General features: G+C 34.7%; 1 protein-coding gene across 2 annotated transcripts in view; it reads left to right on the forward strand.

Annotated features, from left to right (window-relative positions):
• The window catches only part of LOC138691048 (ATP-dependent RNA helicase DDX54), a 33655-nt gene extending 6966 nt beyond the window's left edge, over positions 1-26689 (forward strand). For both annotated transcript variants that reach the window (XM_069812705.1, XM_069812706.1), the window contains 12 exons: positions 4395-4562; positions 7541-7749; positions 9169-9315; positions 10519-10687; positions 14680-14890; positions 16625-16860; positions 18635-18838; positions 21598-21727; positions 23732-23924; positions 24520-24658; positions 24838-25015; positions 26451-26689. In XM_069812705.1, the coding sequence (XP_069668806.1) occupies positions 4395-4562; positions 7541-7749; positions 9169-9315; positions 10519-10687; positions 14680-14890; positions 16625-16860; positions 18635-18838; positions 21598-21727; positions 23732-23924; positions 24520-24658; positions 24838-25015; positions 26451-26617 (2151 nt within the window). In that variant the 3' untranslated portion in view covers positions 26618-26689. The remainder of the gene's footprint in view (positions 1-4394; positions 4563-7540; positions 7750-9168; positions 9316-10518; positions 10688-14679; positions 14891-16624; positions 16861-18634; positions 18839-21597; positions 21728-23731; positions 23925-24519; positions 24659-24837; positions 25016-26450) is intronic.
• Positions 26690-27855: the final 1166 nt, after the last annotated feature.

Genomic DNA, 27855 nt, shown 5'->3' on the forward strand with positions numbered 1-27855 from the left:
GGGAGGATATTTTTAGACCAACTATTGGAAAAGAGAGCCTACACGCAATTAGTAGTGACAATGGAGTTAGATTAGTCAACTTTGCCACATCGAAAAATTTAATTGTCAAAAGTACAACATTCCCCCATAAGGATATACATAAATATACTTGGACTTCTCCAGATGGATTGACACACAACCAAATAGATCACATCTTGATAGATAAACGGAGACATACTAGTATAGTAGATATTCGAACTTTCAGGGGTGCAGACTGTAATTCTGACCATTATTTGGTGATTGGAGAATTAAGAGAAAGATTATCAGTAGCCAAGCGAGTAGAGCAACAAGTTAATATTACTAAATTCAATATTTTGAAATTAAAGGACGAGGAAGCTAAGCAAAATTATCAGGTCGAAATTTCGAATAGGTTTGCCACTTTAGAAAGTTCCGACGAAGTTGAGAAAGAATTAGATGTTAATAGTGTGTGGGAAAATATCAGAGATAGTATCAAAATTGCAGCTGAGCAGAGCATAGGTTATTATGAAACTAAGAAAAAGAAACCGTGGTTTGATGAAGATTGTTGCATGGTAGTAGAAAGAAGGAAACAGGCAAAATTGAAATTCTTACAGGATCCAGTCGAGGAGAAGAGAGATAATTATTTCAATGAAAGACGGGAAGCAAGTCGTACACTTAGGAATAAAAAGAGAGGTTACTTGAAGGAAAAACTGAATGAGGTAGAAACAAATAGTAAGAATAAAAACATTCGAGATTTATATAAGGGTATAAAGGAATTTAAGAACGGATATCAGCCAAGGGTAAACGTGATCAAGGATGAGAATGGTGACTTGCTTGCAGACTCTCCATCAATCCTAAACAGATGGAAAAACTATTTTGCGCAACTACTAAATGTACATAGGCCAAATAGAAATGATCGGGACGAAATTGAAATACAAACTGTTGAGCCATTTATACCCGAACCCACGCTTTCAGAAGTCGAAATTGCGATAGAAAATCTGAAAAAGTACAAGTCTCCAGGTATCGATCAAATTCCAGCAGAATTAATACAAGAGGGCGGAAGCGCATTATATAGCGAAATTTATAAACTTGTACTTGCTATTTGGGAAAAGGAAATTGTACCAGAACAATGGAAGGAGTCCATAATTGTACCTATTTTTAAAAAGGGGGACAAAACCAACTGTGGTAACTTTCGAGGAATATCACTTTTGTTGACGTCGTACAAAATTTTGTCCAATATTCTTTTGAGAAGATTAACTCCGTACGTAGATGAAATTATTGGGGATCATCAGTGCGGTTTTCGGTGTAATAGATCGACTATTGATCAGATTTTTTGTATTCGACAGATAATGGAGAAAAAATGGGAGTATAAGGGTACAGTACATCAGTTATTCATAGATTTCAAAAAGGCATATGACTCGGTTAAGAGGGAAGTATTATATGATATTCTTATTGAATTTGGTATTCCCAAGAAACTAGTTCGATTAATTAAAATATGTCTCAGTGAAACATACAGCAGAGTCTGTATAGGTCAGTTTCTATCTGATGCTTTTCCAATTCACTGCGGGCTAAAGCAGGGAGATGCACTATCACCTTTACTTTTTAACTTCGCGCTAGAATATGCCATTAGGAAAGTTCAGGATAACAGGCAGGGTTTGGAATTGAACGGGTTACATCAGCTTCTTGTCTATGCGGATGACGTGAATATATTAGGAGAAAATACACAAACGATTAGGGAAAACACGGAAATTTTATTTGAAGCAAGTAGAGCGATCGGTTTGGAAGTAAATCCCGAAAAGACAAAGTATATGATTATGTCTCGTGACCAGAATATTGTACGAAATGGAAATATAAACATTGGAGATTTATCCTTCGAAGAGGTGGAAAAATTCAAATATCTTGGAGCAACAGTAACAAATATAAATGACACTCGGGAGGAAATTAAACGCAGAATAAATATGGGAAATGCGTGTTATTATTCGGTTGAGAAGCTCTTATCATCCAGTCTGCTGTCCAAAAATCTGAAAGTTAGAATTTATAAAACAGTTATATTACCGGTTCTTCTGTATGGTTGTGAAACTTGGACTCTCACTCTGAGAGAGGAACATAGGTTAAGGGTGTTTGAGAATAAGGTGCTTAGGAAAATATTTGGGGCTAAGCGGGATGAAGTTACAGGAGAATGGAGAAAGTTACACAACACAGAACTGCACGCATTGTATTCTTCACCTGACATAATTAGGAACATTAAATCCAGACGTTTGAGATGGGCAGGGCATGTAGCACGTATGCTCGAATCCAGAAATGCATATAGAGTGTTAGTTGGGAGACCGGAGGGAAAAAGACCTTTAGGGAGGCCGAGACGTAGATGGGAGGATAATATTAAAATGGATTTGAGGGAGGTGGGGTATGATGATAGAGACTGGATTAATCTTGCTCAGGATAGGGACCGCTGGCGGGCTTATGTGAGGGCTGCAATGAACCTTCGGGTTCCTTAAAAGCCATTTGTAAGTAAGTAAGTAAGTAAATTTTGAAGCTTTAACATTATTTTGAATGATGTCTCAGTGGACATTGCAAAATAATGTAGTAAATAACTGAAATTGAAATTATTTTACTAAGCAATTTAATGTGTTGCATAAGCTTCAAAGATTCGCATTATTGACTGCACGAAACAATTTATTGTATACATCATTTATGTCTGTGTTGTAAGGGAGGAGGACACTGGAGGTATGTTAACAGGAAGCCACAATTTAAGTCACACAGAATTTGTGTGCACTCAAAGTTGGGTTCTGATGTTTTGTCAGCCCATTTGACTTGTGTGGATATAAAGGAAATGTGACGGTATCGTGTATAGTTCCTGGGGTAGCTCAGTCGGGAGAGCATTCGCGCGCTAAGCGAAGGGTCCTGGGATCGATACCCGGCGCTGCAACAATTTTTCCTTGAAATTATTCAAACTTTTATTTCATTAGCAATGTGAAATCTTCAGCTTCTTAATCTTTTTAAAATGAAAATAAGGGATACAGATGTGGTAAGTGTGGAAAGGTTTGGGGATCTTCCAGTTTCAGGTTGTTGAAAGGTTGTAAACATCAGGATAGTATTGTCTTACAGGAGAGTATATGATTGTGCTGAAGACCTGAACGAAGATTACTCTCAATAGAAGCATAGTACATGCAGCCTTTTAACAGTGTTATACACTCATGGAAAACGTAATATTGGACAGTATGTTGCTATCTTCTGTGGAATACCATTTATCATTCTATCAATTTGCCATTGAAAGTGTGAATTGAAGGACTGATTCTATGATTCATTCATTTAGCCACCGGCATTGCTCAGTCAGCTGAGGTTCTTGCCAGCTGATCTGAATACATTTAAAAATGAAAACTTTTTGTTTAAGTGTTTTAACTTCAATTTTCCCTAATTACTGGAAAGGCTACAATTCTGCTTTCCTTATGGCTAAACCTTCCCTGATTGACTATATATGTGCAGTATCCTCCTTGATTTATGTTACTAATTACCTTGCTGGCAGAACTATTAAGGCAGTGTTATTATTAATTTAAATAAGTGATGCATTTCTTGTGGTGGAGAGATTAGTGCCTGGTAACCTGTTGTATCCACCTGACAAGAACTCTGTTGGGAATTCATTCATTCATACCATTCTGCCCAAGGGCAGGTCTTTCACAGCATTCTCCAATCTTTCCTATTTTCTGCCTTCCTCTTTGTCCCCGAATATGATACATAATTATGTCTTAATGTCGTCTATCATCTGATAGCTTCTTCTTCCCTGAATTCTTCTCCCGTTCACTATTTCTTCCAGTGCATTCTTCAGAAGGCAGTTTTTTTTCAACCAGTGATCCAGCCAATTCCTTTTTCTGATCAGTTTCAGCATCATTCTTTCTTCACCCACTCTTTGCAACACGGCTTCGTTTCTTATTCTGTCTGTCCATTTCACACGCTCCATCCTTCTCCATATCCACATTTCAAATGCTTCTAGTCGCTTCTCTTCACTTCGTCGTAATGTCCATGTTTCTGCCTCATACAATGCTACACAGAAAATGCTGCTTTTTCTATTGAAAGCTTCCTTGGCCATTGCTATTCTCCTTTTGGCTTCCTGGCAGCAGCTCATGTTACTGCTTATAGTACATTCCAAGTATTTGAAGCTGTCCACTTGCTTTACTGCTTCATTTAAAATTCGCAAGTTTACCTTCTGTACTTTTCTTCCAGTGACCATGGTCTTCGTCTTGTTGGCATTTATCTTCATTCCATACTGCTCACAGCTGTCATTTAGCTCTTGGGGCTGAGAAAGAACTAGTGATATAACATTTATATTGATATTTCACATATTACTGATTCTTAAATGTGCATACAATTTGTGTAACAATATTTTATTAATTTCATTTCAGACAATTCCTTTAATTCTTGAAGGCCGTGACGTTGTGGCCATGGCCAGGACAGGCAGTGGTAAAACTGCTTGTTTCCTAATTCCCCTGTTCGAAAAACTTAAAACTAGAATGGCGAAGAGTGGCGCAAGGGCCCTCATTCTCTCTCCAACCAGAGAATTGGCTCTTCAGGTATGTTATATTTAATAAGCTTGTAATACAGAATTAATTATGTTAATATTCATTTTTTTATTTCTCTTTCTTGTCCTTCCAGTTTACTTTTAAGTGCAGATGGCAAACTACTTATAACACACTTTGGTCCCTTGAAAGTTGGAAGCAATATGAACAGTACTCTGGTAAACTATTGCCGGCCTTACGTTGATCCTGATGTAAACAAAAGAAACTGTGTTCATCTGCGGACGAAGATGGTGATTGGTGCTTATTCGGCATTACTTGCAAACACCACGTGATAAAGTACAGGGACAGTCACATTAAAATGATGCCGAAAACATATCACAGGCTTAAGCAGAAAATTCTTTCAGGGTTGTGTTCCAAACTTTGGTTGTTAGAATAAATGTACTATTAAATATGAATTAAAGACTCTTAAATCCAATAAATGATTATACAGTTACATATTATAGTAAATTCTAATTTTAAACTTCTAGGGAATATATCTCTATGCTCATGCTTTCGTTTGTTACTGGAATTAGAATTAAATCACTATATGTAATGCAATATACTATTAAACCTATCTTTTAATTGCGTGTGTTTATTTAGAATCTGGCCGCAGCTTAATTCCTTCCAAGTCGGAAGTTTCGGTGCCATCATCTGAACTTGAACTGTCGTCCCCTAAGTTTATGACCAACCTGTCCATAGCAGTGTCACTCAAGCAGTCTACATTCCCCATCTTCTCCTCTTCTCGCACCACATGTTCCATACAATTTCGCCATTTATCAGCTGTAACGTGTGTCAGAGCTGACTCAACTAAACATCGTGCATACTGCAGTATGAATATTTTGTTGTGTCCTGCAATGTAACCCTTCACCTGGCTCCAAATCATTTCATTGGGATTCAGCATGCAGTGATATGGTGGGGTTTGTAATAAGACATGGCCAGCTTTCTCTGCAAGATTGTTCACAACATATTTTATGCTCGACCATGCCGAAATGTAGTAATTATACGCCTGGTAGCAGTCCTTTAATGCATGTCATTAAAGTACACCTATTCATTAAAGTTCAGGTTTTCGATTATTCTCGGATATGCAATCGAAAGACAACTAGGGAAACGTCACAGAGGCTGGAAATCCAATACTGTCGCAGAAGGTTATGTTCTGTTACTATAATAATTAGCGTTAATTGTAAATAATATTCAAATAAATTCAATTTGTCATCTCGTTTTTCAATTCTAAATCAATTTCCAGGTTATATCAAAATTAATGTTCATATTATTCTCTAGATTATACCAAGGTCAATGACACATTCGTTCCTCGGAAAAAATCAATACTTTCGCTTCTGCGCACATCTCACAATTTAGGTCAGTTCCGCTCCTCACTTACATAACCATAACATGAATACTTATGAATAATTTCAAGTTAGAAATATGGTCGAGCATAAAAAGTCGTATGAAACTTACCTATAATGGTAATTAAGATGCTCGTATGAAAATTATATGAAAGTCGCGCTCGTTTCATAAACAAACATACTTGCGTCTTAATTACTACCATTATAGGCTCGTTGCATAATGTACTATTTTAAAATCACTCTTAATGCCATTAACTAGTTCCAAAAGCTCAACTTTCACTTCAGATGCATCAATGTCTATGTTCTACTGTGTAACCAAGTTACGATGTCTTGTTTATGCCACAAACTGTTTGAGATTCTTTCAGTTTTGACACTATGGTACGGTGCATTGCCCATAACAATAACATTGTTTGGGTGTAACCTAGATAAAATTTTTTCAAACCAATTTTTTAACATGTCCCCTGTCATCTCCTCATGATAATCACCACTAATCTTAGATTCGAAAATCAGAGAACTATCTCTCAAGAAACCATCGTCACTGCCAGTGTGAAGTATTATCAATCTTCTACCTTTCCCACGTGGATCTTTTTAATCCAGACAAATGCCTGCTTCTTTATGTGTATTGTTGTGTCAGTCCATACTTTAGAGGTTAACTCATGTTTCGTCTAAAAAATATAATTTTCGGCCCTCATTCCTGTAAGAACGAATTTCTCTCAAATAAGTCCTCTGCCATATTGAAATGTCATCCCTATCCAATAGTACATTTTGTCTACTACTCCTCACGAATTTGAATCCAGTTTCACTTAAGATAGTTTCAAAGCTAGTTCTCTTGAAATTTGGCAATTCTGAATCATTATTCACAGCCACTGAAACTTTTTTTTATTGTATGTGGTTCATCGTCGAAAAAGAATTGATGCACTTTTCTACGTATTGCACTCTTTACGAAATCGTCACATTGCCCTAAAACAGGTTTTTCACATTCTCTTTTCTTTCCTGGAGTTGATTTTTCTTTATGTATGCTACAAATGCTTGTTGTCGATGCACCAGTTAATTCTGACGTTAGCTTCACGATTTCCTTTACAGGATGCTTCACACACAATTTATTAAACACATTCAGAATAATTGCTTTTCCACCACTCTTCAGTGGTTTTCCTTCCGCGTGTTTCACAGCACAAACATCAGCCATATATCTCTGATTGCAACAAGTTGTTGTCGAGAACTGACATTCTCAGGATGTGTATTGTGTTGTGCAACAGACATTCCTCTGAGGTGATGATCATATCTAAATAAATTATATCTATAATCCTTTCGAGGTTTTCCAATAACTATTTGTATTCAATTTCCCGTCGTAAATCACTCACATGTAAACAAAAACGACACATACATCAGGAATCAGTCTGCCAGTGATAAGCAAGTAGCAACATGTGCATATGCTTACATCAGGGTCAATGTTAGGCAGTTTGCTTTACTGTTATCCTTACAGATATTCTCACCTTAGAAACTGAAGTCAACTGTGCCAGACTATTAGAATTCAAGGAAGATCTTAATTGATCATAAATGAGGACATTGAACAACCAACCTTTTCTATTATGGGACGTGTAGAATATATTCGATTTTGTGTAATTTATTTTAATTATTCTTTTGTTGTAGACACTGAAATTCGTCAAAGAATTAGGACGATTCACAGGTCTGCATGCAGCTATTGTGCTAGGTGGAGATTCTATGGATAATCAGTTCAGTGCAATTCATGGGAATCCTGACATAATAGTGGCTACACCTGGTCGATTTATGCATATTTGTATTGAAATGGAATTGAAGTTACATACTGTGGAATATGTTGTTTTTGATGAGGCAGACAGGTACGACAGTGACAGTTAATAGATTGCTAGGATTATGTAATTTATTTTATGTGGCTATATATTGCCTAGTTCCTGTGATCCCAGTGATTATATTAGGGATCAATTTTTACTTATTCTTTACTGGTTTGTTGCTTATACCACATTTTTTGGTTGAGTTTTAATTTATCAGAAACAGGAACACTTGGTGGCTCTTGATGGTGCTAAATTTAAATGCAAGAAGTAATGATGGCTTATTAATGAGGAGAAATTTTCTTTGCACTTTATCCATTTCTGAAATATAATTAATCAAAAACTCAGAACATTGGATTTTCTCGATTTATATTCTCTCTAATATGCCAGTAAATGTTTATGATGTTATCAACACTTTTATCTGAAATTTTGATAGCTTTACAGTGTAGTATGTGCTGAAAGTTCATAATTGAATCATCATCCCTGCCGAGGACACATTTTGGTGATGTGTAAATTACAATTCTGAAGAAATGCGCTGATAGTCATGTCTAGTTACTAGTCTGAAGATAGTCATTTCTGCTTTTCTTGGAGAATTGGGAATCACATTTTGTTTTTTAATTTCGCGTCAAAATTTATTTTAACTAACTTTTTTATTATTATTATTATTATTATTATTATTATTGTTATTATTATTATTATTATTATCTGTTTATAAATTTTCTTTATTAATAATTTTCCTGATTAATACGAAATCTAGGAATGAAATCTTTGTTGGATTGTAGTTACTTTCTTTGCCAATCCACAATGAGAAGGTATCTACTGTAACACAACTATTTCTATCTGTTTTTGTAAAAACCTTAATTCTCTATAGATTTCTCTCTCTCTTATTGCTTTCTGATATTCCGGTTATAGAACAGATATTTTTTCTTAAATGGAATTGTTTCTGTGTTCGTCCATCTGGAATTTAGATTAAGTTTAAATTTAAGACCGCTCTTGATGCCGCATAATCATACATAGTCATCAGAGTAACATAACTTCGCCTTCCAGTTACTTCAACCTCAGAAGTGAGTTACACATAAGGAGAAAAGACAAGAAATGTCGAAAGACGACCTGGTGGCATTAGTTAAAAAAATAGATCAGGAACATTCTAAGAAGACCAAGGGCATATCTGAAATCTGAATATAATAAGTGGGGAAAAACAGAGGATGAAGTAATTTAGAATGGAAAGATAGAGGATTTTAGAAAATGTTTTTGTTTAGTGACATTTCGCACTATGAAAATGTGTTTTGATGATGATGATGATGATGATGATGATGATGATGATGACGAGGACGACGACGACTATCATCGTTATTATTAATTCAGAAATGGAAAAAGAACAAATAGAATTTTACCTCATCACTGCATCCTACAGACAGTGAATATTCAACGTCCATTAATCTAAGTATAATTAATTGTAATATTTTTCAGATTGTTTGAAATGGGATTTGGAGAACAGTTGCATGACATTGTCAGCAGGCTGCCAGAGACGAGGCAGACACTTCTGTTTTCAGCAACCTTACCAAAAATATTAGTGGAATTTGCTAAAGCTGGTCTGAGTGATCCAGTTTTACTAAGGTAGATGCATTCATTTTTCATACGTGCTTGCATCAGATACCATTTGATGTCCAGAGTATATTAATACAGTTCGTGTACAAGTGACCATACATATTTTGCATTTTACAATTCAATTTTTCCTAATCACACATCTTTCTTTCCTTCTCCATTAACTTTTCACTGATTTCTCTTCCTGGTCTAACCATCTGATAACTTCTCAGCAATGGAGGGACGACTTCAATCCTGAAAAAATTCTGAGATTTGTAGTGTACAAAGAATATTGTGAGATAGGGTTTTTAGAGCATTTTTTTATTTGCTACCAATCTCATTCCACCTTTCTTTTATTGTCACATCTTATTAGCTCTGAATAGCGTTTGTAGTTCGAAACTGATATTAAATAAAGATTTACCAGATTCATTTTCTTTACTTTCACAGTAAAAAGTATCAAGAAGCATGGAAAACACACGTGTGGCAATTGTTGGATAAAATTATAAATGTATGTCAGTTAAAGGAACACTGAATGTAGGTGTCCCAAGAGAGTTGGAAATAATTTTTCTTTAACATAGAACCTGTGACTTCATTCTATATTGGGCAGAAGATGAAGATATTTCCTGTCTTATCCCTTTCACTATTTTTCCTTTCACCATCTTCTGCACTCATTTCTGGTACGTCAAACAACATTACTACTTGCAATATTTCTAAAAAATAATGTCATTTTATATATCATATCATTCATATCCATGGATAATTGTATGATTTCATTAAAAAAAAAAAGAGATTGCTATTGAATACCTTCTAGTGTTAAACTATTTTTATATACAATGTTTGTGAATTGTAAAGCAAATACAAGAAATGTTTTGTTAGAAGACACAAATATTATTTCCGATTTGAACAGTTTTAAATATATAATTTATACTGCTACATAAGTTAAAAAAAGTGTGTGTTGACTACCCTTAATATAAACCTGGGTGGGACTTTGTGGACAGAAATTGAGAATAAAGTAACCACTATTGAAAAGAAAGGAAATATTTTGTTAATATAAGCAGTTTTCTTAATAATTACATTTATTGGATATTAGTATATTCTCTTAGAAATTAGTTCCGCCATTATAAATTTATTATTATTATTATTATTATTATTATTATTATTATTATTATTATTATTATTATTTATTTATTTTTGTTACTGATTTTATTGAAATAAATATTGTATGTGTTATTTCAGATTGGATGTGGAATCTAAACTTCCAGAACAATTGAAACTTGCTTTCATTTGCTGTCGATCAGAAAATAAACCTGCAGCTCTGTTGTGTCTTTTGAAGCATGTTATAAAATCAGATAACCTGACTGTAGTATTTGCCGCAACTAAACATCATGTAGAATATTTGCATATGGTAAGAAGCTGATTTATATTATTGATCTGTAATAAGCTCCCATATACTGAACATTTATTACGGTCTTGTCAGCAGGGAATTCAACTGAATGGACAGGAAGAGTAATGTCTTTTACAAAAGTATTGCTCTTTTTTAGTTTCTGTTCTAAACTTGTAGGTTAGGAAACAGGTTGGAGAACTGTGTTATACACAGTTATAACAGAAATTAGTTTGTTGCAATGGAATACAGAAGTATATATTGCGTACAATCTATTCTGTTAACACAACAGCATGTCTCTAAAAATGTTAACACTTATATGAGTAGTGATTCGCACTTATATACACTAACTTGAAAATATCCCCATTTCTTTACCATCGTGTTTAGCACATGTAGGAACCTTTCCCATGTGGTACAGTTCTTTTATTATATCTGTGCCAGTGAGTTACTAGTAAATTTCAAATGGCTTATCTTGGTCATGGGCGTTAGAGTATTCAAAAGCATCGCGAACTTCTGTTATCTCTCTTCCCCCTACCTCAGACTGTGACATTGCACAGAGGCAGAGATAATGTGAAATTGCTGTAGTTATATCCGTTATTCTCTCTCACAGATCGTCAACATTACATGGCTTGGTTGCATACCCCACAGCCAAAAATCGTGGGGAGCAAGATCCAGTGAAGGTGCTGGCCATTGCATTGTTCCTTCTCTACCACTCCATTTTCGTTGCATATGAACTTTCCTCAAGATTTTCCTTACAGTTGACCTGGGAAAGACCAGATTCTGCACTGTATCATCTTGTTGATTTGCCTTGACTATCTCTTCATAACAGTGTTTTCAAGGGATTGGGCTGTACGTGTCAGCAACCGAGCTGGTGGTAATGGTTAATGGTAACTATGTAGGCCTGCATATTAAAACTAACTACCATGAAACCTCCATAAGACGTTCTACAAGGGATCGCATAAAAATAGCGTATTAAATGGGACCGCATATTAGCGAGAATGGGTCATTTTTGGGTTTTTTTTAATTTTAACACAAAAGTATGAATCAGCATAAACATTTGTCGAAGAAATTCAAGGATGAAATACTATAATTATGCTGGCAACTGAGAGAATCTGGAGGAGATCTAATTGATTTTTTAAAATGAGATATACTCTTGTGTTGTCTGATCATGACAGTAACATTTATGACGTTGAAATTTAAAAAATGAACTCAATTATGTGTCTAAGAGTTAAGAATAGGCCTGAAAAATAAAGTTTCTGAGTGGAAGGTGAAAGCAGGCGCTCTTGGTGGACGAAAAGAAGGAATTCTGACTATTCCAACCATCAAGAAGCTGACATCTTACTATACAAATGCTATACAGAACAACATCCCTAATTTGCAGGAAATGAAATCTGCAGTGTATGCTACATTATTGCACTATATGAGCACTGATGATAATTCTCGCTATTCAAAGTGCCTTGGAGGAAAGGACTCCTACAGCTCTGCCACTGCCAATAATGAGAAGCTAGCAACTCAGAAAGAAATGAAAATCAAGCTACAGCTTTCAGTGCTAACAAAATTCATGTCTGTTTACCAGAGGTTGACAACAGAGAAGTTTCTTGGTTGGTGTGTGAATACTAACGAAAGTCTTCATAACATAATCAGGTCGAAATTCCCCAAAACAAAATTTATGTCCAAAAAATATTGTAATAATCTGTTGTAGCAGCAGTAAACCAATTCATTATGGAGTGTGAAGTATGAAGCTTGGAAGTAAGAAAGTCTGTCACAGGCAAAGAGTTCAGTGACATTGCAAGAAACATCAGTGCTTAGCGAGACGTGAATTGGGCTTCCCTGTCCAAAGCTAAGAATACTGAGAAGTCCAAAAATGTGATAATAAATTTGGAACTTCAAAAAATAAGACTGGAAGAGTACATGGAGCAGAAGGAGTGATCTACGTAATTATGGTGCAGAAGAGTTTTAGCCAACTTGTAATTGCCCTGGTAGTGGTACTTAAGGAGGATTATTTCGAAATCTTTTTTTTTTTTTTTTACATTTTTTTCATATTCAAATTGCTCCTTGCACAGTAATTTTGGTCCAATTGCCGTGCAAATTTGCACTTACTAGGGTATTCGATAATTAATTGCAACAATGCTGTAAATCAGTGCTTCTAGCGGTGACCATTGAAATCTTGTATTATGTAACAGAGCAGCGATTGTTTCATAAATTTGCAATATTGAAAGTCTCAAAGTAGCCACATTTTGTAAATACAATGGCTATTTCTGATTTGTGGTAAACAGTAGTCCTAAAGGTACGAACAAAGGTGCTTCATAAAATCCAAGTTGCAAGAGAAAAACATGAAACTCAGTCCTTCAGGGATTACAAGAAGCCTGTGGGAGAAAGGTGAGAAGTCCTACCATACTGAACTATTGCAAGTTGGGTGGAAGCGAGGCATTCACTTTCAATCAAGAGTTAACAACCGAAGAGCTTTAGTTTGGCCAGTGAGAGAAATATCCAGAAATCCTGTTGCAGATGGAGTCTGCCATCTTCCAAGAAGTTGACCTGTTTGGCGAGTTGGTATAGCGCTGGCCTTCTATGCCGAAGATTGAGGGTTCGATCCCAGGCCAGGTCGATGGCATTTAAGGGTGTTTAAATGCGACAGGCTCATGTCAGTAGATCTACTGGCATGTAAAAGAACGCCTGCGGGACAAAATTCCGGCACATCTGGTGATGCTGATATAACCTCTGCAGTTGCGAGTGTCGTTAAATAAAACATAACATTCTTCAAAGAATTTAGCAACTTATTGTTGACATGTCAGAACATTATATTTGAAGTATGTAATGTCAAAAGTAACCTAAATAAATTTAGTGTGAAAGAGTAACTATATTGCCATTACTTTTTGAATGCTGTAATATATTCCTTGATAGCTTCTGAAGATATTCACAGAGTATTTTCAGGATAAAATTAAGGGAAGGTCACTTTCAATATGCTTACTTATTAGAGATTTTACTTTTTGCTGAAAAAATTAAGTAAATCACCTTAAAAATTAATATCTCGTTATGTGTAAGCATAATTTGAAGAACCATCTGTGAAGTTATTTAAGATGTTAAAGTGAACTTGTAAACAAAATTTGAAAACTCTTGTGCAGGGAACTTTTTGTCTTTGTTCAGATATTTAATTATGAAAATACAATAGGCTATATATATTTTAGGAGCTATTCAACATGCAGCCTTCGAATTTTATGTATAAAGTGGTATAATATAATTACAATTTTGTGCAAAGTTTCAGATGTGTAACTGATAAAATATAGATTTTAGTATTTTCACCAGACAAGGCTATTCCAAAAGGACACAATGTTGTTGGGGGCCGCATGGGCAGCTTGAAGTGGAGCATTCTTATATTTTCACAGCAAACCTAATATCGAGCAGAATTACTTTAGAACTTATAAATGACTTTTGTATCTCCTGGGGTTAAAAATGCGATCGTGTAAGTGAGAAAAACGTACAAACGAAAAACATATAAACAAAATAAATTAACATGGAAAGTATGGGAACTTTGCCGGGACTTCACAGAAAGTGTGTATGAAAAATGTATAAGTGAGAAATATATTAAAGAAGTTACAGTATTACAGAGACAATTTCAGGCAGTTACCTTATGGTCAAAAAATTTCACAAAATATCCTCTATACTTCTGTTCTATTACTAGATATCCCCAATGGATCTTCTGACACTGGCGCTGGTGCATGGTTATAAGCAGTACACAGAAAAAGTTGTACATTTAACTGGTCTCTCCATCTGATATACCAAAGCTTCCTAGCCACTATATGCTCTATATTGCGTGATATTTTCTCAATTTTTTCCGCACTATTTCTTGCTGTTACTCATATCAATAAAACTATTATGTGGCATATTTGCTGAATTTATTTGTCAATATTGTTGATTTTCTTTTTTAACTCTACAGACAGGAGTGTTTGTATATATTCGATCCTCTTGTAATACAATTGCATTTCAGTTTGTTATACACGTATTTTAAATTTCAGCTCCTCACAAAAACTGGCATATCTAATACCTATATATATTCAAATTTGGATCCTGCTGCTCGGAAGATCAATGCTGCTAAATTCCAAACTGGAAAGGTCTCTGTACTAGTTGTAACAGATGTCGCTGCAAGAGGTATTGATATCCCTCAACTGGACAATGTTATAAATTATAACTTCCCTGATAAATCGAAGCTCTTTGTACACAGAGTAGGTACGTATGCTCCAGATATATTCTTATTTTTAGCTGGAACTGGTATGTATAAATATAGCTAGTATCCAAATAATAGAATATGCCATTAGGAAAGTTCAGAATAATAGAGAGGGTTTGGAATTGAATGGATTACATCAGCTTCTTGTCTATGCAGATGATGTGAATATGTTAGGAGAAAATCCACAAACGATTAGGGAAAACATGGGAATTTTACTTGAAGCAAGTAAAGCAATAGGTTTGGAAGTAAATCCCAAAAAGACAAAGTATATGATTATGTCTCATGACCAGAATATTGTACGAAATGGAAATATAAAAAAATTGGAGGTTTATCCTTTGAAAAGGTGGAAAAATTAAAATATCTTGGAGCAACAATAACGAATATAAATGACACTCGGGAGGAAATTAAATGCAGAATAAATATGGGAAATGCGTATTGTTATTCAGTTGAGAAACTTTTGTCATCTAATCTGCTGTCAAAAAAGCTGAAAGTTAGAATTTATAAAACAGTTATATTACCAGTTGTTCTGTATGGTTGTGAAACTTGGACTCTCACTTTGAGAGAGGAACAGAGATTAAGAGTATTTGAGAATAAGGTTCTTAGGAAAATATTTGGGGCTGAGAGGGATGAAGTTACAGAAGAATGGAGAAAGTTACACAACACAGACCTGCACACATTGTATTCTTCACCTGACATAATTAAGAACATTAAATCCAAATGTTTGATATGGGCAGGGCATGTAGCACGTATGGGTGAATCCAGAAATGCATATAGAGTGTTAGTTGGGAAGCCAGCAGAGGGAAAAAGACCTTTGGGGAGGCCAAGACATAGATGGAAGGATAATATTAAAATGGATTTGAGGGAGGTGAGATATGATGATAGAGACTGGATTAATCTTGCTCAGGATAGGGACCAATATGGGCTTATGTGAGGGTGGCATCTATCAAAGTATTGTGACAAACTTACAGGGCTGTTTAGGCATATTAAGGAAGAATTCGAGATCAGAAACCTATGTTCGGAAACCATTCTTTTGAATTTTTGGTCTTAAAACTGTCTTATTCGTTTCTTGAATAACAACCTTTTCAACATAGGCAATTTCCAGGAAAACTGTTACGTTTAATAAGAATATGCCAGTTTCTCATGCATTTTATTTAGTGAATGCTCAAGGGTTTGACCTCTATTAACAGTACAGACATTGCACTACCTTATCCTCTCCAACATCTCTCAGTATTCTGGAATATTGGAGTGGAAAAGAAGTTGTAACTGTTTGTCGCAATATTTTTATACACTAAAAACATTTTTAATATGAAATTACTACCTAAACTATTGTTTATGTTTCCTTTTGTAGCCACGGTTTCATTGTTTAAAATTGTAAGATTTGCATGTCAAAAAATGTTATTTATTTACATAGTTCTTCTGAAGTTAATGTTATAAATTGTCACTGTGCCTCCAAAATCTGCTATGTGCATTTAAACAGATTTTTCAGGAGAAAGAAAAGAGCATGATCACTTTTAATTCCCTTGATTTTCAAATCTACTCTCGGTATAATTTCATCATTTTTCACGCAATGATTGAAATTATACTGAAAGTAGCTTTGAAAATCAAGGGAATTAAAAGTGATAACACTTTATTCTTTCTCCTGAAAAATCTGTTCAATGCACATAGCAGATTTTGAACGCACAGTGACATGACATTGCCAATGTAAAGCTGACAGATGTTTGTGGTCTGTCCTGAAGGTCGCTGTGCACGTGCAGGAAGGAGTGGTGTGGCGTATTCTCTAGTGGGAAATGATGAATTCGCATATTTGTTGGACTTGCACTTGTTTCTGGGTCGTCCATTTAATACATCTCAACCTCAGATGTCTAGTGAAGAAGATGATTTCACAGATGGTGTTATTGGCCGCATTCCTGAACATATCTTGGAGGAAGAGCACAGTGAGCTGATGGTCTGGCATGATACAGATAATGATCTGGTATGTGGAATCAAATTTATTTTGTTTCTTTATATTTTATAATCTCTTCCTTTCACTCTAATTTTGATTATGAGACTCAGTCATTGTTTAGTCAGCTCACAACTTTTTAGCAAACAGAATAGGGGTTCGATCCCAGGCAGAGCCTGTGATATTTGTTGTGAATAATGTGACTGTGATACAGTTGACCTTTGCTCGGTATTCTATCATTACTTCATTAGTGCAGTATCATTGTCTCGTTGCTTGGAATAACTTCTCTTGTTAAAAAGAAGTAATGAAGAATTATAGTAACAATATGTATGTTTAGTCAACAGTCCGAAGACTTGATATGATTGTATAGTTATTCAATTTTCATATCACTGCACTGGTTAGAAAATTAAATTTACTTAAAAAATTTCGTATCTTACAGTATATACAGAGAGTTCCTATACAGTCCAGTCCCAGATAGTAATGTTTTGCCTGCTTAATGACAGTAATGGGAGCTCCTGTTCTGAGGAGCTATGGGGTGGATTGGGACCAGTCTGCATAGGGAAGCATGCACGGACCTGTGTACGACCGCTCGCCGCCAGACAGATTTTGTTAGATAGAGTGAGACTGGTCTACAGAGGAACTCTTTGGATATTACGAAATTGTATTATCAACAGTAATCTCACTAGAGGTTTTGATTTATCTAGAGAAAATCAAAACTCGAGTGGGATTTAATCGATTATTACACGATTAGAAGAAAGTATATAAAGATTAGAAGTAACAGAGTACTCCAATACAATAAAATATTAATTGGCTTACGAAAATACAACTGTCTTCAAATGTATTATTGTACCATCTCAACATTATGCTAGATAGCAGTAGTGTGTTATGATTAGCTGTTTTCTTGTTATCAGTTCTGCCAACTATGGAATCTTCATTGAACTCTGTGGACGGTTACTAGTCAAGAAGGCTTGGTTGATTCAGTTTCATTTTTATTAAAGCATTTGCATTCCACTTCAATCATCCGGATCTCAGCAATCAACGTCACTTGACAGATGATTTTAATAAATCTTAGTATTAAACAATCTCTGATACGTGACTATCCATAATATCATATAGCAGAAGCTATAACAAACATAACCTAAATAATATAAACAAGTGTTAGAAAAGTTTTAATTAGGGATGATGAAATAAACAAGAAACGTTTTAATTCACGATGATGAAATAAAAAATAAACATGAATAATTTTAAAAGAAACAATTATTGAAAGTATAATTTTCAAATTTGAATGTTTTAGTGGTTGGCGGTTCAGTTGATATTATATTGGACATATGCGTAGAAGAAGTGAACTCGTTGATGTACATGGTGTATCCCTCTATTTATTCAGGATTTCCGAATGGTGCTCTTCATTTATTTGTAAATAGGGTTTGAGGGAAGATGCATAGCTATGACCAGTGATCTTTACTAATTCTTGTTCTTGAATGCCAATGCGAGTCAAATTTGAAAGTGCTGTGCATCGACTGGAGTGGTTTGTAATTTTCTGTTTTTTGACGTCCAGACCATTGCAGTTTGAAATGTTGGCAAACAAAGAAACAAATGCTAGGGTAGTGATAAAATTAAACAAATGCTAGGGACGTGATAAAATTGTGCGATAAGCAGCCATGATTGGTTGAAAGACGTCTTTTCCTACCGTTTTATTGGTCAAAAGTAGAATGACGTAGTAAAATTGTAATAGTCATCTTAATGCCTTATTGTCCTGAAATTATATTCCTCGTGGCAGTAATTATGTAATAATATTTTCTTGTCACAGGCAAATATGAAAACGGTGTGCAGTAATGCCTACAAACAGTACATTCGTTCACGTCCTGGAGCTTCAATTGAAAGTGTGAAACGTGTCAGAAATATTAATCCCGGCAGTTTTGCTGTTCATCCATTATTTTTGAAGCAGAATTCTATTATTCAGCAAAGTGCTTCAGACATATTGGAAAAGATGAAAACCTACAGGCCTAATGGGGTAAGTTTTGACTATAGCATAGAAATGTAACTTGTGTGTATTCATTTGTTTAATATAATCTGAACTATTATTTATAATATCTTTTAATATTAAGGTAGGTCCAGTTGAGTAGTTCTCATAGTCTTCTTTCTTTTCTTTTTTTTTTTTTTTTTCAAAGTAATGATCAGAAGAATCTAGGTCATTACAAACGTAATATACATTAGGAGATAGGCACAGATGATTATTCATTTATTTTTATTCATAGTTTTCTGTTCAAAGGCAGGTCTTTCAGTGAAAACCCAGTATTCTCCAATGTCCCCTACTTCCCGCCTTCCTCATAGTCTACACATATGATCCATATAAATCTTAATGTTGTCTGTCATCTGATATCTTCTTCTGTCCCAAACTTTTCTCCCGTTAACCATTCCTTCCATTGCAATTTCACACGCTCCATTCTTCTCCATATCCACATTCCAAATGCTCCTAGCTGTTTCCCTTCACTTCATCAAAATGTCTATGGTTCTGCCCCACACAATGCCACACTCCACACGAAGCACTTCATTAGTCTCTTCCTTAGTTCCTTTTCCAGAGGTCCACAGAAGATGCTCCTGTTTCTATTAAAAGCTTCCTTTGCCATTGCTATCCCCCCTTTGGCTTCCTGTTAACAATATGTTATTACTTATAGTACACCCCAAGTATTTGATGCTGTCCACTTGTTCTACTGCCTCATTTCGAATTTGCAAGCTTATCTTTTTTATTTTTCTTCCAGTAACCGTGGTCTTAATCTTTTTTGCATTTATCTTCATCCCATACTGCTCACAGCTGCCATTTAGCTCCAGTAGCATACCCTTAGTATCATCTCCTCTTCTGCTAACAACGCCATATCATCAGCAAATGTTATATGTTTTGAATCTTCAAACGTCAAAACCAACATAAAATTACAACATAGGTGAACAAAAAATGACTTCTGTACTGAATGTTTCAGTTTCTTTATTGCTTACTAACTTAATTATATTGGGCTGAAGGTTTGATGTGCACAGCCCAAAGTAAAACTAAATGACAGTCAGTTAATTGAGATCTTGATCGAGTTTAATTCGGAAAATGTTTGTTCACATACTGTAGGTTGTTTCAAATATTGACTTTAAAGAAGCTACAAATGAACATAATAAATTTAGGGAAACTTTCTTGTGGCATGTCCTTGTAAAATTCCCAGCCTACTTGAAACATACAAGGCACGATTGGCCTGTAAATTAATCCACTTCATTTGTGAATCAGGGGGTACTTACAATCAGAAGGATCAGTAAAGAACATTTAGTCGCTGTGATTGGATTTATTCTCGCCAAATTAACTTCCAGAATTCTTTCAGAGCTGTTTGAAGACCTTTCTGTAGCTTACCAATATCACTGGCTTTATAATTAGTAAGGATTTGCATTTAGGAAGATTGGACAATTCTCTCCTTGCTAATTAGTTATCCCATGCCGTCAAATTTATTATAACGGTATTCATTGCTTCTATTAAAATTATTATATTCTGATCTTTTTCTTGTAGAAATATATCCAGAACATCTAAGTGAGTACACACGTCTGTCATAAATACTAAATTGCATACCGATTGACTTTGCGATAATCTTATATTATTGTACCCCTGACAAGACAAACAAAATTATGAGTATTCGCAGCCCAACTCAGTCAAGTATTAATGGAATTGTTGATCCAAAATGAGTTGGTTTTTATATGATCAACAGTTTTCACAACTACCCTCATCACACTATCTTAGTGGACTGTGCACAAAATGCCTAAATGCATTAACACACCCCTTTTCCTAAGCCGTCATGCAAGGAGCACCATCACCCGCATTTTATCCAAATTTTGATGGCAGCATTTATTATATGTAGCCTCTTTTCTTTTTTTTCTCAGCATTTTGAGTTTTTTTAACCCATGCCATTCATATTAAAAACAGTAAAAAAGTTCATATGATTTAATAGTATTGACCATTATTCAAATGCATTAACTGAAACCTATAGTAATATAATACATATTTCAGAACTACCTTGAAGCACTTGAAGCCCATATTTATTTTCATAGACATTTGTAAAATGCCAATGCTATAATGTGATAAATACAGCATTTTTCTTTCCACTCTTCACGAAAGACATTGTATTGTGTACCCTTTCCTACCTCCTATGACACAGCTTGATGTTCACATCAACCTTCAAATGAGGAGCATTCTTGGGAGAGGGTTGAAGCATCACACCCATAGTACAGATGTGTACTGTTGCCCATCCCTGATCTAACCACATGCTTAATGATGTGCCTGAAGTAAATTCTTGGTCATACTTGTGGAGTAACAGCACATCTGGCCGCGAAACCAGGTGGCCCAGGTTCTATTCCCAATCAGGGCAGGTTACCTGGTTGAGGTTTTTTCCGGAGTTTTCCCTCAACCTAATATGAACAAATGCTGGGTAACTTTCGGTGCTGGTGCTGGACCCCGGATTCATTTCACGGCATTATCACCTTCATCTCATTCAGACGCTAAATAACCTAAGATGTTGATACAGCGACGTAAAGTAACCTACTAACGGGAATGTATTCATTAAAGTTATGAAAAATGGTTAATTGTATTACTTTCTGAATATTTATTTTAGTTGCACACAATTTCTAGAATGTATGACAGTGTTATAAAAAGTTCTAATGGTAAGCACTGTACACATGTTTCTTTCCTATAGCATTTACAACAAACAATGTGTCCTTTTCTCTATATGGTATTTAATTTATTTTCAGACTGTTTTTGAAATTGGTCAGTCGTCAAGATCTCATGCATATTCAGTAATGAAGTTAACTCGAGCTAAACATAGTAGTTTTGTAGAGAGTCATAAAAAGAAAGTTGAAGATATAGAAAGAGAAAGTCACTGTAAGTATGAAGAATACAGTCTAAACTCTGGAACTTCTTACATCTGACATTGTATTTGCAGCTGTAAATCTATAAATTTCCTCATTATCATGTATCATTGAAGTTTAAGTTCTTTTGCATGCTATTTTAAAAGAAGTAGGGATTTTAAATATAAATGAAATGATTTGCCTCTTCACAGTGCACAAAAATGGAATTAGTATTTTCATAATTTAAAACTGCAAATAAATAACCATATTTTACTACTAGGGCTGTGTGGAAAGTTCTCGAATACAGGTAGAGATGGCATTGCAATTGCGACGAATATAGTGGAATTATAAAGCTTGGTACTGTATATTGTTAGTTCTCCCAGATGGTTGGAAATCAATTGGTTCATCACTTTGTTTTTTACATAGTTTTCTACCTTCCAAGGTGTGATGTTGTAATAAGATTGGAGAATTCTAAAATTTATTGTGTGATAAAATATTTATTGTAAAAGATTTAAACGAAACTAATAGCAAAACTTATATGGATGAAGTTTTGGGAGAATAAAATGCTTCATATTGGACCATAAGCAAGTAGGTAACACTATCAAATGAGGCCAAGAAAGTGTGGAACGATTCTTACAGTCAGCATCCACCAACCACGATAAGTCTTGAAACAATTGACATCATTTTAACAGTTGCATTTGATATGTGGTGCCATGCTTGCTTACTTCCTAGCAAAAATGTAGCAGAGTGATGACATTACTGAGAGTGGTTGGACCTGTTCCACGAAATACTGATATGTGATCTTGGAAAAGACATGGATGCATTACTACACCTCTGAGCAATCCAAAAAGCGGAAATATATGCAACACCGAGAAAGCTGAGGTGGTCTCTTCAGCAGAGAAAGTGATGGTCTCAGTTTTTTGGTATGTGAAGGGTATCATTTTTGTTAGTGACTTGAAAGGAAGAGAAAACTATCACAGCAGAATATACAGTAACCTTTTAGACCAATTTAAAGCGAACATCCAGGAAAAGAGGTCTGTTATGAAGTATATAAAGTTCTGTTTCACCAGGACAGTAGATTGGTACATTAATTTTCACTGTTCAAAACTTTAACTTCGTTTTCAGTTGCTTCCTCACCTTCCATATTCGCCTGATTTGATGTCTAGTGACTTCCGCCTTTTCCCATCTCTCAGAAAATTTCTGGCAGGGAAAGAATTTGAATTCAGTCAATTTGTCATTTCTGAAGTAAACAGAGCTTGGAGAAGCAATGTATTATGATAATATTTTTATGTCTATGTTAAGTTATTTAAGGACACTGCACCAACAGCTAGGTTACTTAGCAAGATGGTGTTTGGAGAGATGAGGTTGTCGATTCGCCATGGATTACTTGACATCTGAGATAAACCTCAGAAGAGACCCACCCTGGTAATTAGCCCAAGCAGGAATTGAACCAATTGAATCAGCTTCTGATCAGCAGGCAAACATGCCTTCCACTGAGCTACTTCGGGGCTTCCTTCTTATGGTATTACAAAGTTGCTAAGTGCATTTATCTTAGAAAAGATTATATTTTGAAATTAAACAAAAAATCTTACATAATTGTTATTCTCATTTTTATGTGATTCTGGAAACTTTCGGAAGAGATCTTGTATGTTCAGTGTTTATGTGTTTGCGTGCGTATCTATTTTATGTCAGCAATCATGCAAACAACATATGATTATAAAATAGTTTACATTATTTCAGAAAGAAGTCAGTCTCCATACTAATCCTGGTGGCTTCCTTCTGAGGATATTAACAACATTGGACTAAATGCATTCATCTTAGAGGAAATTATATTGTGAAATTAAACAAAAGTTTTACATAATTTTTATTATCATTTTATGTAATTCCATGAACTTTCCAAACAGCTCTTGTATATTCACTGTATGTATTTGCATGCTTATCCTTATGTGATCTGCATATCCAGTTAAATATGAATAATATATTACTTTTTATTAAATATATTGGTACAAATGTTTATATATTTCATTTGTGGTTCCAGTCCATAAAGTGGATGGCAGACAGTCCTTAACAGCATGTGATGAAAATGATATTGAAGAGACTTTTCACAGTGTCATTGCACCTGGCAAACGTAAGCACATTTCTTTGCCTGAAATGAAAAAAAAGAGGAAGGTAACTGTGGATGAGAATCATTATATTCCATACACAGCACCAGATCATCACACGGAGCAAGGGTGGGTAGAAATTTGTAATAAGTGTGGTGGAGTGGAAAGCCATAAACATTTTAAAACTGCTGATTCCGTGATGTAGATAATATTCCAAAATATAATGAGTATAAACTAGATATGGTATAAAACTTGTCATTCTTGACTTCTTCATTTTTGCATTCTTTTCCTTTCCATTTTTCTCTTATTGCAGTCCCCTTCTCATTATCCCTCTACTTTCTGTTCGTCATCTTCTGCTACTTTTCTTTTTTTTTTTACAACTTCTTTCTCTTATTTTCCTATCCATTTCTTTCTCTATTTTTCTGATCTTTTTTTCTTCCTTTTCTCCTCCAATAAGAAGTCACGATATTCCAGGCTAATATTTAGCCACCAGTTGATAGTGCGTACGTGCATGAACGCAGATTCAGTAGTTGCCTGTTGTCTTCTTGTTTTATTTTTAAATTTTGTTGTTATCATTGCTACTGTTTCTCATCGTCCTTTTTTCTGTACATTGCAGGAAATAATCCCATCTTGCAGCCTGGAACAACTGCTAAAGATTGTTTTGAACTGTTTTAACAGGTTTGCCGTAAACAACTGCTAAAGATTGTTTTGAACTTTTTAACAGGTTTGCCATAAACAACTTCGACCAAGAAGCATACAAGGCAAAATTAGATTTGACTGCTGACAGTGAAGAAACATTGAAGTTACAGAGATCAGTGAAACGATGGGATCAGAAAAAAAAGAAAATGATTGGTGTTAATGTGGTAAGCATAAGTATATTTATGATAGCAGGGCCTGATGACTTCCTTCATACAAGTTATTTTTTAATTTATATTTCATAAGCTTTCATTTTATATTGGGGAAAATGAAGAAGAAGAAGAAGATTATTGTTGTTACTGTTATTTCTTCTGCTTCAAAACTTCCACTTTATTCATTCTTTCAGGAGAAGAAAGCAAAGAAAATTCGTGATGAATCTGGAGTTTGGATCCCAGCCACTTACAAGAGTAAACGATATGCTCAGTGGAAGGAAAAAACGAAAATAGAAGAAAATCTTAATGCCAATAATGATAGTGATAGCAACAGTGATGATGGAGACGTTCAGAAGAAGAAATGTCTGCAGGGTATGCATTTTAAAGTACTCATTTTATTACAGTGGCACTGGTGGAATAACTTCCTAGTCATACATGCAGATTTTCATAAGCTTTGAAAAATGTGCGTCTTTGTAAAATTATGACTGTACAAAATTGTAAGCCATTGAAATGAACCACTTTTACATTAGAGTGTAAAGAAATTATGTTGTAAAAAATGTATATTGATATGGATGATGACGTGTATTTGTTGGTTAAGGTAATTATATACTATAAATTAAGGTTAGAACGCATAAAACATGTAGAGGTAATATTGATGGATTGCTAGGTTGCTTTAGCTTTTGGCATAGTTGGTGCATGTCGCTCAGACGAGCTGACTAATTTGAAAATCAATGACATTGAGGATACAGGTTCGTCGCTCCTCCTAGGGAGAAAATGTTACAGTTCTCTCCTGCTTTTGGTAACCTAGAAACTGACATTTAGTCATGGCCTTGGAAAAAATTTATAATTATATCATTACAGTTATAAAACTTGGCAAAATCAATAAGTGAAAAAAATTGCTTAATATGGAAAATTTTCCGATTTAAAATTTTCCAGAAAATTTTCGTCACTAGCTATATCACATATCATAATTTCATCATATCACAATCAACTGTCCGAAGTCAGGTTGGAATCTCATAACTGTAAGTAACATCAATAAAGCATCACTCAACAGCTAAGCCAGGAGATAATGGGGTAGGGTGGCCAATTCCTTTCCATTGCGTACATTGCTGACTAGTAACATATTTCACTAATCAGATTTCATATATATATATACAAACAATTGTTCTTTCTCGGACACATATTGTCAAGTGAAATGTACTGCCTGATAATAGATATACATATCAGCCAGAACCTCAATCAGAAGTATCCTTTGTATTAATGAAATATAATAATAATAATAATAATAATAATAATAATAATAATAATAATAATAGTCTCCTTTATCAACATCATCAGCATTGTTTTGTGTGTTGATGAGAGAGCCTGTTAGTTTGCTGTGCTAAACTGGTTTATAGAGAAGACAGATGTATTATTTTAAATTTCTTGAAAAAATTATTAATTCTAACCTATGAATTAATTACTGTTTGCAATAAATTATTTTACTGTATGATTTGTTATGTCATTATTCTTTGTTATATATTGTTAATAACGAAGAAGTGGCAATATAATATCATAAGTGTTCGTTTATAGTATCAGTGAGGACACTTTTGGAGAATGACTTAGTCTGTTAATTATGTGAAGCTTTTATTTTGTTGATAATACGCAGCAGCAGCAGCAGCTAAGGTTGTGAATGATAAGATAATGCATATCAGCATTGTTTTAATAGCTTTCATATGAGTAACTTCAGACAATACCGAAGATTGTTAAGATTAAGTTAATTGTGGGAAATCCCAGTGCATGATACTGATTGTGTTTTTGTGTTTAGGTTTCAAAACTTACCCCAATACTCACTGGGGCCGACACAATAAGAAAATTGCAAACAGAGTGAAATCAGAGCTAAGACGTCCAGATCAAATTCTGAAGGCTAGGATACAGAAAGAAAAGAAAAGAAGAAAACATGGTCGAAAATCTAAGAAAAACAAAAGGAACTGAGTGCGACGGTAAATCATCTTCATTCAGAAGTTTTGTAAATTTATAACAAATAAAATATTATTACAAATTTCACTGGTGTGTGTACAGAAACTAGTGCGCCATTATTGTACATTCCAAAATCCTATATCCTGTTAGAAATTGTGCCGTTGACAATTTTTTTTTTTTCAGTAGATATTTTCTCATCTTTGACCTGGATTTCTTCTTTGTTCATTATTCTTTTTATTTGTACTGCTGTCTAAACAAACATTTATGGAAGCAGCAGGTGCTTTGCTGTTTTATGCAATTTTAATTTCATTATTGCTTCTTTATCGCCATATCATAATCTCGTCTATATGTAGTGGCTACAAGGGGAAAACAAAGAGTACAAGCAGAATACAATGAGATCAAGAGAATAAGTAGAAGGGGAAAGCAGGGACATTAAGGGTAATACAGAGAGAACAAGGGAAATAAAATGAGGCGAAGGAGACAAGGAAAACAAGAAGAAGAGCAAGAGAAATACAAAGACAGCAAGGGGAATATAAAGAGAACAAGGGGACAGGACTATAAGGAGAATAAAAGAACAAGGGGTGACAAGGAATGTGTAAAGAGAACAGGAGAACATGGGAATACCAGGAAAATAAGGGGAAGAGGAGAACAAGTGGAATACAAGGTGAAAAAAGGGAAGACGAGGAGAATAAGAGGAAGGCAAAGGGAACAAGGAGAATATGGGAACAAAAAGAACATGTGGAATAGAAGGAAGACGAGGGGAAGACAAGAATAACACGGGAAGGTAATGAGAACAAAGGGAATATAAGGAGAAAGAGGGTTGCATTTTTATGTATTCGCCAATTCGCTGATTGTTGAATCGCTGATTGCAAAAACACCCTAAGTCACAAAATACACATTTCGTGAAAATCTGAAAAAAATGTATCAGGTTAATTAATTGTTATAAACATTTATAAAGTTAACTGATTTTAGAATGACTTGTTCCTGATAATATTCCAACAGTTCAGATTTAAAATTGAACTACAAATGTGATAAAAAAATATTTTATGACATGGATTTAAGCTGTTTTCATAATCATTTCAAAATAATTTGTATTTGATCTATGAATTGGCTTCAGACACTTTACAATTTAAACAAGCTTTAATTAAATCACTGAAAACAAGTTGGTGAGCATTCGCACTGTACTACCATAGACACTTTGTATATTGTAATGTTTTGCATATTTGTCTGTTTATTTTATTCAATTTATAACA

The sequence above is a fragment of the Periplaneta americana genome, chromosome 16 (assembly GCF_040183065.1).
Source record: "Periplaneta americana isolate PAMFEO1 chromosome 16, P.americana_PAMFEO1_priV1, whole genome shotgun sequence".
Lineage (NCBI taxonomy): Eukaryota > Metazoa > Arthropoda > Insecta > Blattodea > Blattidae > Periplaneta > Periplaneta americana.